The 20,029-nt window shown below is 38.3% G+C and overlaps 1 protein-coding gene across 2 annotated transcripts in view; it reads right to left on the bottom strand.

The window, feature by feature from the left end:
* The window catches only part of btaf1 (BTAF1 RNA polymerase II, B-TFIID transcription factor-associated), a 56,116-nt gene extending 49,927 nt beyond the window's left edge, over positions 1 to 6,189 (bottom strand). For both annotated transcript variants that reach the window (XM_079688591.1, XM_079688592.1), the window contains exons 1-5: positions 5,749 to 6,189; positions 4,404 to 4,527; positions 3,836 to 3,950; positions 1,076 to 1,219; positions 92 to 291 (exon numbers count right to left, since the gene is read on the bottom strand). In XM_079688591.1, the coding sequence (XP_079544717.1) occupies positions 92 to 291; positions 1,076 to 1,219; positions 3,836 to 3,950; positions 4,404 to 4,527; positions 5,749 to 5,762 (597 nt within the window). In that variant the 5' untranslated portion in view covers positions 5,763 to 6,189. The remainder of the gene's footprint in view (positions 1 to 91; positions 292 to 1,075; positions 1,220 to 3,835; positions 3,951 to 4,403; positions 4,528 to 5,748) is intronic.
* Between the last annotated feature and the right edge of the window lie 13,840 nt (positions 6,190 to 20,029).

Genomic DNA, 20,029 nt, shown 5'->3' with positions numbered 1-20,029 from the left:
TTGGAGGAACCTGGGACTTTAGAATTTTAAAACAATGCTGTAGCTATTGTGCATGTGACAGTAAATTCTTTAAATGTTGAATGAGACACACCACATGGTTGTGACAGCTGGATCCAGCTGTGGTTTTGCTTCCTTGCGCTCTGAGCTCACTGGGCTGGCAGCTGTCGTCGAGGTCCTCGTCGTTGAACAGCTCCTCTGTGTCCATGCCGATTGCCGCACCAATGTCCATACCCAACTTCTTCTGAAGGAGCTTTCTCTGGCGGGCCAGACGCTCCTTAGGGTCCATCTCAGCTGAGAAAAAGAAAACTGGATGTCAGAACAAGTACATGGTAGATGTGGAGGAGTGCTGATTATGGTTCATTTTGGGCAGTAGGGAAGCTGGCTGACAAATGCTATCAGCAAAAGGAAATTCAAGAACAGTATGGTACTTTTTTTAATGTTTGATTAATTTGAATATACACTACTTTAGAGATTATACGACACCCACCATTAAAAATGTGCTTAAAATCTGTGTTTAATTCAGACTCGTACACAGAAATCGCATATACACACACTCCTAACTGCCATGAGGTATAAAATATTTCATGGTACATAGATAACAATAAATAAAGCAAAGACATTAAAGGTGGGGTAGGTAATTCTTTTCAGAAACACTTTGTTATATTCCATGGAATGCTCTTAACATCCCGATAGCAATGAATACATTAAATGCTATGACAATAAATATATACAAATATTTCATCTGTGGAAGCCGTGGCGCTGTAAAAAGCACGTCCAGTTATCTGCCTCGGCCCGCGGCAGATAACTGGATGGCCTACCTGCCTGTCAGCCTTCCATCTTGTGCACAAACTTATCTCGTGCCCTCATTGGTTCGTGTGTGTTGGAGGAGGGGCTCTGTAAGGAAGTCTGTTTTTCACGGTTGTGTACTTTCAAATTCTAGCGCACTTGAGCTGGTTTGTGTGAGGCTGTCCAGTGGCCTTTATCTTGTATTAACGGTTCAAATTAGTCACTTATCCTTTCCACAGTGTGGAGGTTTTTCAAATTAAAAAACAAGCAATGATGAATTACTACAAACCATTTTTGTCCTCCTGCAGCTCAAACTCCGCCCCCGCAGATCCCAGCAGAGACGCTCCGTGTTTGAGGAGGCGGGAGATGTCAAAGTGGTAGAAACTCAAGCGGTCACAAGAGGAGTCCTCCGGAGACAAGTCTTCACAAGACTCTACAAGAGAGATGGAAAAAAAGTATCAAACACTGGACCTTTCTCAATTTTACATCTTAAAACCTCTTAAGCCCCACGGACCCGGTTCCAGGGCCGAAATTGCGGCATTTGCAGGAAACAACGTCTCAGGAACCTTAATATTTAATAAAACTATGAATATTTTATATCCATATAACGGGGAAAAACTCATTTAACTGATCTTTCATTTTTTTTCTTGAAAAAAAAAAAGAAAACTAAAAATGCTAACAATGACCCTCTGAATTACCCCGAGCAAAAAATGCTAACCGAATCACTCCTAGCTCCCTTATTACTTATCCGAGCCGCACATCCAACACATTGTTTATGATCGTAAAGACACAGAATCTAACGGTGCCCACCTCAACACTGAAAGATACAAACTCGCGACGTTATCAACAAAAACGTACATCAGCCTAAAACGCTAACATGGCTTACCTTGGTTTTGTCTGGTCAAAGCTGGTCTACAATGGCATTAAAACGATAAAAACGATGCTGTAGTTAATCCATAGGTTAATATCCAATGTGGCTGTGTCCCCTTTGAAATGTTCTGATAATCTATAAGCAATAAAACTTCAATTCCGTTTTCAAATAGTAGAGAAGGCCATTCTTACGTTCTGTAGCAAGATTGAATGCGCTAAGACGCAACCTTTTTTTTGTGTGCGGGACGATTTCCCTTGGATTCTATTGGCTCTAACGGTCAGAAAGAGATGTCACATGTCAAAATCGAGCAAGGGGGGCCAGAGATAAGGAAAATCCACCCAAATGGCCCCAGAAGAGGGTTTTTTGCTAAATCTGTCTAAAAAGGTCAAATATCACTTGTTTTGCATCAATCTTGATACAGGGTACTCATATGTTGTACTTTGGATTCCTAAAGCTTTTAGTCTACTTACCCATCATCCAAGGTTAGTTTTCACTATAAGTACAACATATTTTTTGGACGGAAACTATCATTTACAGTTTGTTACCATGTTCAATCTGAATTTTCTTTAAAATAAAAAACATCTATATTGATTCTGAATTTTCTACATCCAACTCACAAGTTTATCATTACTTTGAGAAAAAAAGATTATTAATTTAAGCCTTTTAGAAGGGAAGATATGGTCATTTGTTCTGGGAATGTCCTTTTAGAGCCTGAAACCTGAAAAACAGGCTTGGGGCTTAAGAGTTAATGAATCGGAGGTTAAAAAAAATACTTCACTTTTATCAAATAGTATACTCATTGGATGGATCTGAAGGTACTGTCATTTGCACATATTTAAGAATGTTTTATGAAATCTGTTTGAGACCCTTGATCAGGTCAGTATTCTTTTATCAAAATGTAGCAGACAAAGAAATGCTACGTTAATATTTGTGAGTCAGTTATTCCTGTAACATCTTTTAACTATCAGGTTAAAAAATCAATACAAATCACACAACTGATTAATGGATCACATGTATTGTAACTGAACCAAAAGGTAAACAATAGTGCATGCAGTGTTTGGTTAAGAACTAGGGATGTAACGATATACCGAATATCGCGGTAAATAAACTTCCCAATACCGTCGTGAGACTGACAAAATAAAACCTGAAAACAAAACAGATAACACAAAAGGACATCATATTTACAGGGCTACATTTACACACCTAGAGACATTGACAAGTACCAACCATATATTTATATCTCGCCATGTCAATAAGCCTGGCGTTAGACTTTTTCGCTGTCCGTCATTTTGACAGACAGGATCGTAAAATATCCGTCATAATCCCTTATTACCCGTCGGGTCTAAACAGTTCACGATAGAGCACGCTCGTGAACTGTCAACGGGGGGGGGGGGGGGGGGGGGGGGGGCTTGTGTGCATGCACCTCGCGGGACGCGCACAGCGTAAAGCAAAACCTCCCAGACATGTATTGATCTGTTCTAATCTGTCAAAATGACAGACTGCTTTCAGATTTTTCCGTCATTGTTAAATAAAATATTCGGTTAACGCGACCACTGGTGTCCCAGCAACATCAGTAATAAGCGAGAGAGTTTTTTCCAGAGCAGGAGATATTGTAAATGCCCAAACACGCCTGCTTATAAATACCTGGAAATGTGGACATTCTCATATTCCTAAAAACCTGTTTGATGATGCTGAGTGAGTGACTAGTGAGTTTGAGTTGAGTTACTTGAAAAACTAAAGTGAAACTTGATTTATTTTATTGCAGGGTCTGATTATTAAATGTCCTTGTTTATTTGTGAGATGCAGTGGCATAAAGAAAATGCTAACCGGTACTTTGTTTGGTAGTACCAGTAGGTACAAAAACACTGGTTTTCTTGTTCCAGTCGGTTACTGTCACTTTGTTTTTGACACTTTAAAATACTGCTATCCTACACAAATGCTGTAAAAATCAGATTTATTAAGTAATAAAGAAACATTTTCAGAGTAAAAAAATGTTTTATTGAAAGAAAAAAAAAAATTCAGATTTTTTTTTTCTTCCCTTTATTATTCAATATCGCGATAAATACCGCACCGTGGACTTGTTATCGCGATATTATCGTACCGTGAGTTTTTGGTATCGTTACATCCCTATTAAGAACACATGCCTCAGATATACTGAAATTCAACCAAAAAGATCACCTTCTTTGGGCCTTGGCGCCGGGTCCCACTCAGGAATATTCTTCACAATGGCCTCTACAGCTTGGCCTGCTGCTATTCGGGTGTCCCAATTAGGACTCCTTAGGTAGATCAAGACCTGAACGTTGACAGATAATACATTTAATTTGTTTAATGCTTTTGGGGAGTTCCCTACCCTGTAGTGTGTTCGATAGTTGTCTGCATGTAAATGGTCTGCAAAGGCTTAAATCTCTGTGTAACCTCCAAAGGGAGTTTCTCTGAGAGAAGACAAGAGGTATGTATTAGAAAAATGAAGAGCTTTTAGAACATGAAAGCCACAAAAAAAAAAATGTCACAGTAGAGGCACTACATACTAATATGAACCGAAAAATGAGCATAGTATGTCCTCTTCAACTAAAAATGTATTTATAATTAAATCACAGATGGCTCATTGACCTACTAGCAACAATGACACTGTTATACATGATCAGAATTTCCCATATGTCACCTAAGGAAGAGGAAAATATAGCCAGGTTGAAATGATGTTATGAATGCTCATGAAAGACAGTTTGGAAACAGTTATCAAACACACCTTTAGCAGAAGGCTATTGAGTTCCTGTGGATGGAGTTTGACCACTTCTCCAAGCTGCTGGGCGGCTGCTTTCCTGGTTACTGGTGTTGTTCCGGTGTCAAGCAGTATAAACAAACGATCAAGTCTAAAGACAGGTCACATTAAATAAATAGGGTCAACTTACACATTAAGACAGTGGAAATCCCTTAAACAAAATGCTGGCTTCTTTATTTACCAGGACCATCTTTAGGTTGTTAACATGAACACAATCAATTATCTTCATTTTTGTGTACACTGATCTGACATTTGTTCATTCTGCTAAAATTAATTAAATGGAATTTAAAACATTTAATCATATTTTCATCATGACACTTATTATTATATATTAAGATAATAACATTTAAGATATACTTTTATTGATCCAAGTTTGGGAAATTATTTTTTCACAGCAGAATGTAGAAAAAGCATTTCACATTAATTAAAAATAAACAAAAGAGAACAGTGCATATGTGCAGATCAACAGTGAAATATGTATACCTAGAGTATCTCTATTCAATATAAAATAATACTAATACAGGTTAACAAATAGAGTTGAAGTAAGTGTACTATTATTATTAGTACTATTATTATTAAAACCATTATCTAGCAGTCATTGTTTAGCTTTCGACCAAGATAACCTGTGTAATTAACCTGATGTTTACCGAGATCATTATCAGTCTATTAATAAAGTGGATTAGAGTAGCACTAATACTTAAACTAAACCAAAGGAGTCTGCTTTGCTATGCAAAGAGGACGACAGACACCACGTGGAATCACCATAAGAATAACAGCAGAAAAACACCTGCCAATCAAAACAAAGTTACAATAAGTTTATCAAGCATGTTTAGAGAGATTAAAGATGTCCCTAATTTTAGCATACTGCAAACACATGCATTTTGACACGCTTTTAGCGTTAAAATGGGAACTTTAATACTAAACGTTTCCATGATCAGAATACCAACAATACAACTATGCACAAGAAGCCAGTGGAAATTGGATTTTGTTGACCCATTTCCCGATAATGCTTATGTTAGTTAATCCTTAACGTGTGTCAGTACAGGACGTGCATTTCCAAATTGTGAAATAATTCTACCGGCATTTATGCACCGGCAGTAAGCATTAATCCCAGTTAAGTGACCAGCCTGAAAACGTGTACCACGAATATTTACTACACTATAAGTTACACTGTGTTAGCTTTGATGGCTAGTCGGCCGTCGCCATGCCATTCTTTGACAAATTAAAAGCTAGCCTATATTAGCAGGGTAGCCAGCTAATTGGTGAGGAAAGTCGGATAGATAAAACTAGAGTCCGCATAAGATATTCTTACCTTGATACAGCCATGGTCCGTTATGGTATGGCCTTTCACGTCCCACATTCAACAGGCAACCAGTAGTTTAAAACGTTTCCTTTTCTGCTGTTTAACGTTTCCAACGCGGCGGATAATGGTAACGTTGTTAGCTGGATGAAGTCATAAGCTAGTTAGCCGCTACGGCTAGCTAGCTGAGGCCCAGGCTGTGTGCTTCTGACCGCCCAACTCTGTCTGCCGAGCGGAGAGAGTTCACCACCGATTCATGGCTTCAAAGTTGTCCCTGCTGTATCTTCACTATCTTCTCCCAGAAAATATCGACAATTACCATACGCATATCAATCTATAGCTTAAGTTACCCTTCAGAACTCTTCGAGGATAAATATCTTAACCTAATAAGGTGTAAAGAGTTATTTTGTAGCACGCCGAGGGCGACCCAGAAGACTGTTTTTATATGAGGAGCCATCTTGCATTTATTCCTTCCTCCATAGCAGGCGGCGGCTGATTGGCTAGAAGCAATGGGGAGAGCCAATCAAATTGCACGTTAAAAGAGGAAACGAATGGAAAGAAATGAAGTTTAAAGGGATAGTTCACTTTCAATTCATACTGAATAGATACAATTGCTGCATCCCACGTGGCTTCAGTTTATCTCCAAAACGTACAAATATAAAACTCCAATTTAAGTTATACAAATGTAATGTCTAAATGTAAGATTCATTGTTGAAACCTATAGGTGGATCTAGTTTATCTTCAAAACAAATACAATTTACTAATTTGCGTGTGATCTTCAATGTACATTTGCACCAACCAGTTTTTTTTTTTTTTTTAACATTCGTCAAACTCACATTTTAGCTTACATGTTGTTACATTTGAAGAAATAAATGTTTGTGCATTTACAACTTACATCTTATTATTTGCTGACATTGCTTTCAGTTACGGTTGCAACAGAACCGTGTGCTCTGTCCACTGTTATGCGGATGATATATATGTTATACTCCCCCAGGACATTTTTTGAAATACTAACATAAAATACACATTCTGGTACACTCTTGAGAAGGAAAAAAAAATCTATCAATATACGACATATTTAAAAAAAAAATGAATTCCATTTTAGTTTTTTGTTACTTTGTTCTGTGCTTACTTTAACATACTTGTTCATAGTGGGGCTAAGGTGGGGCTAAGCCATTTCTTGGTATGGCTGTAGCCTACCCCAGCCATACCCTAGAGCCGCCACTGACGGTTGTTTATCTGGCATCTCAAATTCTAATTGTGGAATCCACAAATTAAATATATGTCATTGTACAAAATCCGTGTATCTACCGTCCAATTGTTTTTCTTTATTAAACACGTAAACGGAAGAGCGTCTGAGAGGCGTTTTTGCTTTTTACCTTACAAAATGGTCTAATGGTCTAATGGTCCTTGGAGCGAGGGGCGGGGCGAAACTCACGGAAGTGATTTCAAAACAAAAGCACTCGTTTGTTAAAATCACACTTTGAACCGCTACATTATCCTGCTGAAGGACCGGTGATTATTATAAACAAGGGAATTTAGCGATCACAACGAAAACGGCCAAGACACATATTGAGCCCAGAAAATGGATGTTATTAAGGGCTGTAAATATAATAAGCCAATGTCTAAAATGGACAACATTGTTTGGAGATTTAAACTATACAGCGATTCTGCACTGCGGTCAACTCCCCCGTTTCTCGTGTTTTTTTTTCTTCAAATCAGCTGCTCTTCATTATTCCTGCTATATTTGACGAGTGATACAAATATGTTTTACCACAAGTTCTTAAGGAAACTGACACTGTTGGACTCGGTTCTAGTTTGACTTCTACCAGAAATAAAATGAAGTACTTTTGCTGTGTAGCTACTTTGTGAGTAATCCTCTGTCAGAGTCCCCTCCATATAGGCTACAACCAGTGGTCAAGTTGTAAAAAAAAGCCAGGGGGGATGGTGGATCTGCATGCCCCCCCCCCCCCCCGGAGATTAAAAACAAAAACTAACCTGCAATTCAGGGTAGTTGATTGGTGCTGACTGCCTTAAGGGCCCTTAATTTGATCTGATGACAGCGCATTTGGTGGGAGACCAACGTTGTACCCTTTTGATTAGTGTTTAAGCACAAAGATAATTATTATATTCTATTACTGTAAAACAACTTGCATGCTATGGATACATTACGTGTCAGATACTCCTGTCATTGATCTTGACCAAGGCACCTCAGAATTAGAGTTGGTCCCATGGCTACCACTGCTCCTACATAGTTAGGGTAAATGCAGAGGACACATTTCCCCACTGGGTGCAAGTGCAACTTCAACTTCAACTTCACAATCACAATACCTATAAATCTACTGGGAATTCATCCATTAAATGTTGAAACAAAACCTCACAAAACATTGAACATGAATCCTCTCTAGTCAAGTCCATTTTAATTCAAGTGCAAGAACATGGATTAAACAAATATACTATTTACAAAATCTGAAAATAATACATATAATATGATATACAAATACAAATAAACAGTTTTATTCAATGGCTACCAACCCAATTCTCCCCTATACTGTAGTATCTCATAGGATCTTCCAAAGAGTTTCATAATCATGTTTTTTAATGACAACTTTCCGGGCTCTTGCTCTCAGATCCTTAGCCAAGCTATGACTTTGAAGCCAAGACTTGACATAAACTTCTGGTTTGAACATTTGTAGTGGAGGGCCAACACACTTGATGAAAAGCAAGGCTGACATACTTTTTACCTCTAGCGTGCTTCTAGTTGTGGTTAAAATGTTCATCTGACTGAACCCACGCTCACACTCAGCTGTGGAGATGACCAGTGTGTTCACTGCTTGAAGGAGGGGTTTTAGCTCTTCTGGTGCTTGTGGTGTCATTTCATCAACAGTTTTGAGTTTCACCATATCAACATATTCCCTCATTCCTCTCTGAATTTGTCTGCCATCATCAAGCTTGAAAAAGGAGCAGAGTTCCTGTATTTCCTTTTCGGCATAACGAACACCACACACATCTGGCCAGTTTGATGGCTGCAGCACTTTGACATTGTCAAGAAAGCTCTGGTACTCTTCTTTGCTTCTCTGTTTTCCAGGCAGTGATCCCATTCTTGTCTCAATTTTAGCAGCCAAAGCATGAAAAAAATGTTGGTGGTTTATTTCTCTGCTGTGTCTTAAATTATTTGTTAGTGGCACCCCTTTGAATAGCTTCAAACCGATTGCAGTCTGAGCCACTTCTGCCGCTGGTCCAGGCTGCTCTGCCATGGACTTCAACACACGGACCTGCCGACTGAGTATTGCTACAGCCTTGGGGAGCGTCATGTTTCTGTCTTGAAGAGAGAGAGAGAATTCAGACAACTCTTCTAAAGCATCATACATGATTCCAAGATTGTGCACAAAGGTGACATTAGAAAGGCGATCTATTAAACCACTGAACATGCATTTCTCTGTTGAACTTCTTTTAGGATCAACTGAGGCATTGGAAAAGTGCTTGTGGATTGCAGGGTACTGCTGCCATACAGCTTTAATTGTCCTGTAACTGGATGCCACCCATCTAGTGCTGAGAATTCTCCCTATGTTCAGACACTGTAAAGCAAGTTCCTCACAACATTCAGTGAGCTCACGGCGGTTTTTGGCCGATGCATGATAGAGACTGTACACTTTGTCAAAGAAAAACTGGAAGTCATTCATCCCTACAGTTTCTTCAACAGCATCTCCAACACTCAGCTCAAGACGGTGGTTCATGCAGTGCCACACCATTACGTTTGGAAACTTTTCTACGATTTTGGTTGCAACACCTGCTTTACTTCCAAGCATTACAGAAGCTCCATCTGATGCAAAGCAAACAAAGCGTTCACTCAGAATAGCTTCAGAGAAGCCATGATGTGACAGATTTTTCATTAGAGCTTGATAGATTTCACCTGCATTGGTAGCAGAAAGCTCAACTAGATCCAAGAAGAATGTTAGGGGCTCTTCACTCATCCCTAAGCTCGCTCTAATATAAATGATCAATACTGATTTTTTACTGTCAGTTGTAGCTTCATCTATCATGACAGAAAGTTTTGTTCCACTTTGAAGGACCTTTCCAACTACTCTCTTTCGCATTTCATTTGCTATGTGTTGGCTGATTGTTGCATAGGAATATTCCGAATGTAAAGTTCTTCCCATGTCTAGTCCATTCAAGACTTGCAGATCAATATCGGACGGTAGATCTGTGAAAGGCCTTCCAGATTTCACAATCTTGTAAACTGTACGAAATTCCCTATCAGTAGTTAAGAAGTGATCCCTATGCATTTCAGAAGTCAATGTTTCCAATGTCTTTTCTTTTGCTTTTTCCATGGTTTTCTCAGCTGCTTGGTGATAGTCTGACATTTTATGCTTGTGTATTTTCTTACGAAGAGACTGCAGCTGTGCTGCTCGGTTTGTACCATAGGCTGTAACCTTAACGTTGGACCACTCCGCAGCAATATGCAACTGGCTGCTCCCACCTGTACTTGGCCCAACCACTTTCATTTTCTGGCAGGTTAGGCAGCCAAGTTTTTTGCTTTGACATATTAGCCATGGATAATACTTTTTTTTCTCCCTGAACTTGGTAGATGTCCAGCATTCAGGGATATCTTGCTCATTATCTCCCTGGTTATTTTGGTCAGAATCATCGACACTATCTCGCCCTGCTTCTGCCTCCTCCTCTCTTCTTTTTTCTACCACAAAAACATAAAATCTATGTTAAAACCCCACTTGGTAAGATACATTTCCCCTCTTCGAAAAAGAAAAGTGTCTATTTAGAATTATCAAACCTGTTCCTTCTCCAGCTCTAGGCTCCTCTGCTTCTGCCTCCTTCTCTCTTCTTTTTTCTACCACAAAAACATAAAATCTATGTTAAAACCCCACTTGGTAAGATACATTTCCCCTCTTCGAAAAAGAAAAGTGTCTATTTAGAATTATCAAACCTGTTCCTTCTCCAGCTCTAGGCTCCTCTGCTTCTGCCTCCTCCTCTCTTCTTTTTTCTACCACAAAAACATAAAATCTATGTTAAAACCCCACTTGGTAAGATACATTTCCCCTCTTCGAAAAAGAAAAGTGTCTATTTAGAATTATCAAACCTGTTCCTTCTGCAGCTCTAGGCTCCTCTGCTTCTGCCTCCTCCTCTCTTCTTTTTTCTACCACAAAAACATAAAATCTGTTAAAACCCCCCCTTGGTAGGATTAGCTACATTTCCCCCTCTTCGAAAAAGAAAAGTGTCTATTTAGAAATATCAAACCTGTTCCTTCTCCAGCTCTAGTCTCCTCTGCTCTCCTTCCTGCTTCCTCGCCATGATTATCCTCTATATGAAGAAAACAACGGCATTATGGTTTTGTTAGAATGAGCAGACAGTGAAGTAGGCCTACTGTCAAGTTGTGTTTTTTTTTCATATAAAATAAGAGCGATGACATTCAACCACCAGAAGCCGCTATCACACGATTCGGAGGCATGCATCACATTTAAAGCTTTTTAAGTAATACATTTTGGTCGCTCACAGTGACTAAAGGTGCAATTTTCACACTTAATTTATATTATATGATCTCACTAAAATGAATGGAAAGCTTATCAAACAAAGTGCTTAAATCACTAGTGGATACATGATCATCGAATTGATACACAAAATCAGCCTAAAGATCCTCCAGGAACCTTAATTCAAATGGGTTCTTTCGGAACCAGTTTTCATACTGAAGAATCCCAAACTTGGACTATCTACCATCCTTAACTGAACTTCACCGGCTGTTTCAGGAACCGTCAACGACACCTGTTCTTCTCTGTGTTCTTCTGCCCCTGTCGTCTCTGCTTGTACACTAGCTTGCTCTGCCTCATCCTAAATTACATTTAATTTTTTTCCCCGACTGAACATGTCTAGGCTAGTTAAGTGTGTTGCTTAGGCGGTCGCCTAAGCAGTAAAGAGCTGTGGGAAACCCTGCGAGATATTCCATGTGAAAAAGAAATCAAATCTGACATTAACTTTGTGAATATAAGAAAGGTCTAACCTGACGTTGGTTACTATAGCAGCTAGTACTAGCTGCCTGGCGTTAGGCTAGTTAACAAAAAAAAAACGTAAGCTCCCAAACTATAACTCTGTTGTTATCGCCTCTGTCCAGAGATTACACATTTGGTGACATATCAAAAGTATTCTTGACTTACCTTCAGTGGTACTTTTTGTCCTCTTAAAGCCGAAGTATTCCCTCAGGTCAAGCTGTCCTTGTCGCTTACTGGCCATGATGCTTGCACAGGCTGCGCTGCTATCGTTGACGCTGACTGACTTGACATCAATTTCGTGATCGTGATATGTGCACGAGCCCCTCGTCAACAGTATTTTAGCGGCTAAAATAATGTGGACGAGGGGCACGTGACGTGCACATATAAAATGTAGAATGTTGAAAATTAAACATTGCCAATATTTCCACATTAATTGATCAAATAACAGGGGATGGGAAGGGGGGATGGCCGTTTCATAAGGGGGATGGTTTTGACCATTTTAATACCTAAGGGGGATGCCATCCCCCCCCATCCCCCCTCAACTCGACTACTGGCTACAACATAATGCATGTTTTTCTGCTATCTTTGATGAGGGATACAAATATAATTTTACCATTAGTTCTTAATGAAATTGATACTGTTTGACTTTGCATTAGCCTACTACTAAGTACTTTTACTGTGTATTTTTTGAGAAATACTCTGTCAAAGTCCCTTGCTGAGAACAAAATCAAGCCACTTCCGCTCAGTTTGATGAGGGAATTATTTTTTATTGCCATTAGTTCTTCCTGAGACTGATCCTGTTGGACTCAGGACTAGTGAAACTACCCCCACAAGTACTATGAAGTACTTACTGTGTACTTTTCCAACAATCCTATGTCAATGTCCCCTCCTGAGAACAAGAATGCATGTTTCTCTGCTATCTTGAATAAGCGTTAAAAAACCTTTCTTCATGAGACTGATATTGTTGGACAGAGTATTTTAAGAGGATGGTAGACTGCACAATGACACACCCTGTCACTCTTGTTGGCCTCTTGATGATGCTGCTGTCTTTTAATATGATTATTTCTCAGCCGCTAGTTCGTCACAGATTCTTCAGTCCCATCAGCCTCATCATTCCATCAGTCCCAGTCAACGCATCAGCCTCCAGCACACTTCCAGTGTCTGACTCCATATGAGGGTGATGCCCCATGATCACACAGTGCCAAGGACCTCATATTATGTATGTCATTAATGTTACATCACCCATTATAACAATTTGCTTTCCTTTTTCTCTTCTCTTAACTGAATAGCCCTGTCTTTAAGTATAATACAATGTAAAGTCCTTTTCCTACACCATTTGAAGGCTTCAAAACAGGCATTTTTACTGTATGTGATAGGAGAAATGACACAATCAATGGCCCATAATTGTACTTTAGAAACTCTGAATCTTGTGGTGCTTGAAGAATTAGACACTGGTTAAGCCGGCCAGGTTATATTTGCCTTTTTTGGAGCCCTTTTTTGCAATATTTATTAAAATGTCAGTAGTTATTTAAACAAACCACTATCTGAGGATAATACAAGCAACCATAAAACACCCTTTACTACAGAGCCATTGAAGCCCATGAAGAATGTATCCTCCCACAAATCTTTTCAACTGCTGTAAGTTAGGGCACTATCTGTGCAGAACATTTAAAATATTCTTCATTTGCAGTATTTAAAAAAAAAAAGTGTTCAGAAAGACTGCATCAATTATATATGTATGTATATATATATATATATATAATATAATATCAATATTTTTATTAACTAACCAAAGTCAATTTAAATAGCGGGCAAAAATGGGTTAATTGCCATGTATGTGTTGTTTGATATAGTTTACCTTCAATTTCAACTATTTTAGGCAGAAAAACGTATATTGGCCAAAACTTTTGTAATAGTTTACTATAATTTAGAAAGGTTTTAGTGAGAAATAATTTCAAAAGTAAACTTATGTTTCATTTTATATATTTCAATTTGAAATTTTTGCACACAACATTATTAATTTATACATTTGTATACATTTTTAAAAATTATGAATCCATTTATTTTATTGTATTTCCTTGAGGCTGGGGAAGATATCATGTAGTTCAACATGCAAATGTTCTAATGCAAGTAATTATAACTATAACATGGAAAAGGAAATAAAATACGTTTCATAGGCGGATGTGGATTTATTTTCTCTCACCTTGTAATTACACAATCAAACAATCTATAATTTAGCTCTGGCCTTCACTCACAAAAAAACATTTTGTTGAATTGGACACATTTTTCAAAGCTCTACTGACTGACATGCCATGACTGGGACTGATGGAAGAATCTGCGAGGAATGAACTAGGAGCAGAGAAATTATCATATTTTAAAAGACAGCAGCATCATAAGAGGCCAACCAGAGAGACAGACTGTGTCAGTGTGCTGAAGGATAGACCAGCTATCCAGGCCAGTCTCTATAGACTTTCCAACGGGTACAAATGCTGCTGCCAGAGTACTGACTGGAAGTATTGCTGATATCATGTCTACCATATCCTCTTAAAATACTCTGTCCAACAATATCAGTCTCATGAAGAAAGTTTTTTTTTTAACGTTTATTCAAAATAGCAGAGAAAAATGCATTCTTGTTCTCAGGAGGGGACATTGACAGAGGAGTACTGGAAAAGTACACAGTAAGTACTACTTCATAGTAGTTGTGGGGGTAGTTTCACTAGTACTGAGTCCAACAGGTTAAATCCCAAGAAGAACTAAGGACAAAAAAGAATTCCCTCATCAAACTTAGCAGAAGTGGCTTGATTTTGTTCTCAGCAGGGGACTTTGACAGAGTATTTCTCAAAAAATACACAATAAAAGTGCTTCAATGTATTGTAAGTAGTAGGCTAACTAATACAAAGTCAAACAGTATCCATTTCATTAAGAACTAATGGTAAAATTATATTTTTATCATGCATCAAAGATAGCAGAAAAACATGCATAATGTAGCTACTATGGAGGGGACTGACAGAGGATTACTCCTACACAGCAAAAGTACTTCATTTTATTTCTGGTATTAGTCAAACTAGAACCGAGTCCAACAGTGTCAGTTTTCTTAAAAACTTGTGGTAAAACATATTTGTATCACTTGTCAAATATAGCAGGAATGAAGAACAGCTGATTTGAAAAAACAAACTCGAGAGGCGGCGGAGTTGACCGCAGTGCAGAACCGCTGTATAGTTTAAAACTCCTAACAATGTTGTTCAGTTTAGACATAGGCTTATTATATTTACAGCCCTTATAGTAACATCCATTTTCTAGGCTCAATATGTGTCTTGGCCGTTTTCGTTGTGATCGCTAAATTCACCTTGTTTCCCTTTGTTTATAATATTATCACCGCTTTTGTTTTGAAATCACTTCCGTGAGTTTCGCCCCGCCCCTCGCTCCAATAACCATTAGACCATTTAGTAAGGTAAAAAGCAAAAAGGCCTCTCAAACGCTCTTCCGTTTACGTGTTTAATAAAGAAAAACAATTGGACGGTAGATACACGGATTGCACAAGCACTAACGTGACTCTTAGTTATCTCACACAATCAAATAATAAGACACAGACACACTTCCTCTACTTTTGACAGGAATTACCAGTCTGACTGCAGATATGCAACATGCAATTTTGACAATAGAAAATGGCATTTAAATGTATTTGAAAAGACAAACTAAAGTAAAACAAATCTACATCCTCTGAAAACTAAGCATATGAACATTTAAATTGTACTGTTGTCCATGCATATAGTTTTACCACATTATGATTGTGCTGATGATTGTCACAGATCTACTCATCTGTCATGTCAGAGTTGCATTTAAATTATTATACGTGGCATTATGAAAGCATCACTGCAGAGAGCGACAGAATAGAATTTGATTAATAAAATATTTTATCGCATAATAGGCATCCTGTCTTGTTTTTTGAAACGTTGGTTATGAAACATTGTTATGCAATGTCTAAAATAAGCACAGGGCAGTGCAGGTCGGATTGCTGAGTAAGTAAGTAAAGTCTGTTGTTACTCATAGGCTGCAAACAAGAAAATAGAACGGGAACAATGCACTGTTGAATTCAACATTAACTATAGCATTATTAAATAGCCTAAATAATAACAAATACAAATAATACATTTAAACCAACAACATTAAATAATGAAATTAAAATTTGATCATTTAAAAAGGATTAGTAAGAAGTTGGTTTTATCATAACTGCTTTATAGTTAAAAATGTATAAGTAATGTAATACAAGACCCTAAAAAACAAGAGTGACATGGGGTGGACATCATTGTTCATATTCATATTGTGTGTCTCTACTGTGACATGTCTCCTTGCTTTAATGTTCAAAAAGCTCTTTATTTTTCTCAAACTGCCTGTGCTGCAGCACCTCTTTTCACCCTCTGTCTGAAACCAGAGCCCAGTCTGCTCTGCTTGGTTAGCTGGGCGGCTCTGTTGTGATTGGTCAAGCGCTTAGAGATAAAGAAAATGGTCAGACAAAGAAAAAAAAGACATACAGGTATGATCAAATGCTCAGTGTTAAGTAAAACGTGGTCATTAAATGATTTGTTAGAAGGTTGTTGTATCACAACTGCTTGTGACCTCTTGTTTGACAATTAAAAGTAACAACTATTTCTGGCATGTTTTTAACATAATGCTTGATAGACTGCAAAATGTAGCAACTTGAAGTATCCGACAAAATTAGCAAAGATTTTCAATTTCTTATTGAAACTGATGGCCTGCAGCAAAAGCTACATCTCATGTATTTTTGGGCTAACTATGATGCAATTGTATTTCCAAGCTGAACTGTGCGCCACCTATGATGTCAGTGTAAAGAGCTGCAGAATCTGGAAACAGACAGAAACACATGTTTAAAAATAGACAACACCTCAGAATGAAAATATGTGGAAATGAAACATGAGTTTTATTTTGACCAAATTGGATGTTTTTTTGCTGAATCATTCAACAGGATACAGGCAGTGGGAAAAGACACAGACAGGTCTATCAATACAGGCACAAACATAAATGTTGCTATATTTCCTGACATATCAGGCCCTGTCATCTGCCTTCCGAATAGAATGAAGGCAAAACGTTTTTTTAAGTCTATCATATGAATGTATTCGAAGGGCTTATTCACGCTCCTTCAGAATGTAGACAATGGGATTTTTACGAGGCGCTTTGAGTGTAATGAGCTCATGAATCTGGAGGATTGTTTTTGTTTTATGTGAAGTTGAAAAGTGTTTTTCTGATTAATCCGTGAGCAGGGTTTAGTAGACACATAAAAATCATGCAGTGTTTTTTTTATTAAAGCACTGTAAAACGTGATATTAGATTAAAAAAATCAATTAAAAGGATAAATGATGTATAAATCTTCATATTTCATGTTGTAGGCAATACACTTATGTTGAGGATTACCTTGATAAAAAAATATGAAATATTAATATAGTTTTAACAATACCGTTATGACAGAAAGTGAAACTAAAAGCTGTTCTTTTTGTATCTGTTTCTCCGGTCACAGACTCCACTTCGCTACACTCCTATTTGAGTGTAATTCATTTGCCCCAAAAAAAGACAAAACTCACAAGTTAAAGAGAAATTTGACTGATAGCATTTTTTTTCTGTAGATAGCATTATATTTATTATCTTTGCCAAGATAATCAAGCAATGGATGTTTGTCTACATCTTTGTCTCATTCAAAAGGGACTCAACCCTTACTGGCTGTTGAGATGAGTTTACTCTTCCTTCATTCTTTTTTAATGAGGATCTCTAATGCTGTTGTGAAAATACTACCAAAATGATAATCACTGAGCCAATATGTATTTTGAAAGGCATGTACCCGGACGAGCACACAGTGAAGTGATAAGCAGTTAGGAAGAAGCTTCCTGGTTGACACAATACATTTCAGTCCACCTAGTTTGGCTACTGATCAGGGGCCGTATTCACAAAGGATCTTAGGTCTAAAAGTAGCTCCTAACTGACGAATTTAGGAGAAATAATGGGCGTGTCAGTCTTACATTTAGGACTCCTAATTTTATTCACTAAGAGCAATTCACAAAGTATTTTAGGCCTAAAAGTAGCACCTAAATTTAGGAGAGCTTAAAAGTCCTCGAGAGGACTCCTAACTCAGTAAGACCTATTCACAAAGAATCTGAAAATAGCTGCGAGACGAAATGTTTTGGAGACAATGGAAGACTGTGAATTGATCAAGAGATATAGGCTAAATCGTGAGGGTATCAAACTAGTTGTGGAATTAGTGCGGGATGCAATAACATCCCCGACTAACAGGAATAACCCGATTAGTCCGAAAATAAAATGTTTGGCAACACTACGATATTTAGCAACAGGGAAAATGCAACTTTGCAATGCCGACGATTTAGGAATATCGCAACAATCAGTCAGCCGTGCCATAAACTAAACCATCAACGCGCTCTCTAGACCACATATCATCCAACAGTTTATCCGGTTTCCTTTGGACAATCAACAACTACACAGGATCAAAGCCAACTTCATGGCAATTGCAGGTATGCCCGGTGTGGTCGGTGCTATTGACAGGACGCACATAAAAATAATTGCGCCATCAAAAGATGAGGACGTGTTCGTCAATAGAAAGAAAGTACATTCCACCAACACGCAGATTGTTTTTGATGCAACTTTTAACATTCTTGATGTTGTTGCAAAGTGGCCTGGATCTACCCATGATTCGCATATTTTAATGGAGAGCGGTCTGAGGTAGCTTTTTGAGAGGCACCATGTACCAGTTGGGTGTCACTTGCGTTTAACTTTGTCTTCACTTTCATTCATCATGATAGGGGGACTTGAACGGCGGTATGGGCTGTTATTGAAAGTGTTTAAGTGCTGGAAATATGCTCATTGGATAATAGTTTGCAGGGTGCTTTTAATTGCCTCCTTGATTTAATGCAATTTACGTATTTTTATTGTTTGCTCTCTCTCTTTAACGTGCAAACAACGTCATTATCGTGGTCTGCACAAACTTGTCATCATGCGTGTATTCTGCTAACTGCATTGTCCAAAACTATTTGATAGGAATACATTTCTAGCCTAGGCTATTTCCTTGTTTTTCGGTGATTTAGTGGGCTCGTTTGTGGGATGTTGCGGAAAAGTTTCACCGAGACCGCCTGCTCTGAACAACCAATCACAGTACTGACCGCTTCTAAAGTCATGTACGAGAATCGACGTAATCCATAGCAACGGCGCGTCACTCTTAGTTCACTCTTAGTGATTTATCCTTAGTATGAGAAGGTCTCAGCGGCTTTGTGAATAACTTTTAAGAAAAAACTCCTACGTAAAATGTTTTAGCGCGAGTTAGGAGCACTCCTAGCGGTAAGATAAAAATGCTTTGTGAATACGGCCCCTGATCTGTACAGACAGTGAACAGCAGTGGAGGAGGATATACCGAAGGCTAAACAGCCAGAACACTGAGGTCATCACCAGCAGGTTCATCAAACTGCTTCCTCCTCCACAGAAAGCTCCGCAGTGTATAACCTCAGAGCGGAAAGTCTATTTCTGCCACTTGGTAACATGTAGATTTCTCTCAGACCCGACCGCATCGTGTTATAGCAGGGACTGACTTTAATAAGAACATACCAAGACCCCTTTCTTTCAAAGTATGTCAACGATTCCAGATTTTCAGAGTACACAAAATGTTGGAGTGTAGGAGGAATATATCGATTTGGATGTTATATAACTAGAGAGAGGCTGTTTGTGAGTGTGGTTTCCTCATGCTGCAGCACCTCTTTTCACCCTTTGTCTGAAACCAGAGCCCAGTCTGCTCTGATTGGTTAGCTGGTCACCTCTGTTGTGATTGGTCAACCACTTAGAGATGTCCCGCCCCTTGCCTATTACGTATTATTTGTTGGAGTGCTAGCCTTTACAAGCGCAAGTGTTACATAATGATGTCATAATGATTAAGGAGTAAACGAAGGAATCAAATGGAGGCATTTCAGGCAGGGGGGAGAAACTGAGGGATTTTAGCCTTTGCAGAACATTTACATGCATACAAACCTATACACATTACAGGAAAGGGAAAACCCCTAGCTTTACAGGTGAGTTTATTTAATTAAAAAAATATAAAGTTAAAATAGGAAAGTGCCATTAAAAAAAAAAGAGAGAAAGTAAATAAATATAGTTTTTACAAGTTGAAATAAAATGAGTAAAAAAAACATATTTACGGGATTTTAAAATGGGCTGAATCCTTAACAAATAAAATAAAAGTGTTGAGGCGCTGCAGGAATGTTTTCATGGATTTCTAAAATCCAGAA

Source organism: Notothenia rossii, assembly GCF_949606895.1.
Source record: "Notothenia rossii genome assembly, chromosome: 6".
NCBI lineage: Eukaryota > Metazoa > Chordata > Actinopteri > Perciformes > Nototheniidae > Notothenia > Notothenia rossii.
This window is presented reverse-complemented; position numbering and strand designations above follow the sequence as displayed.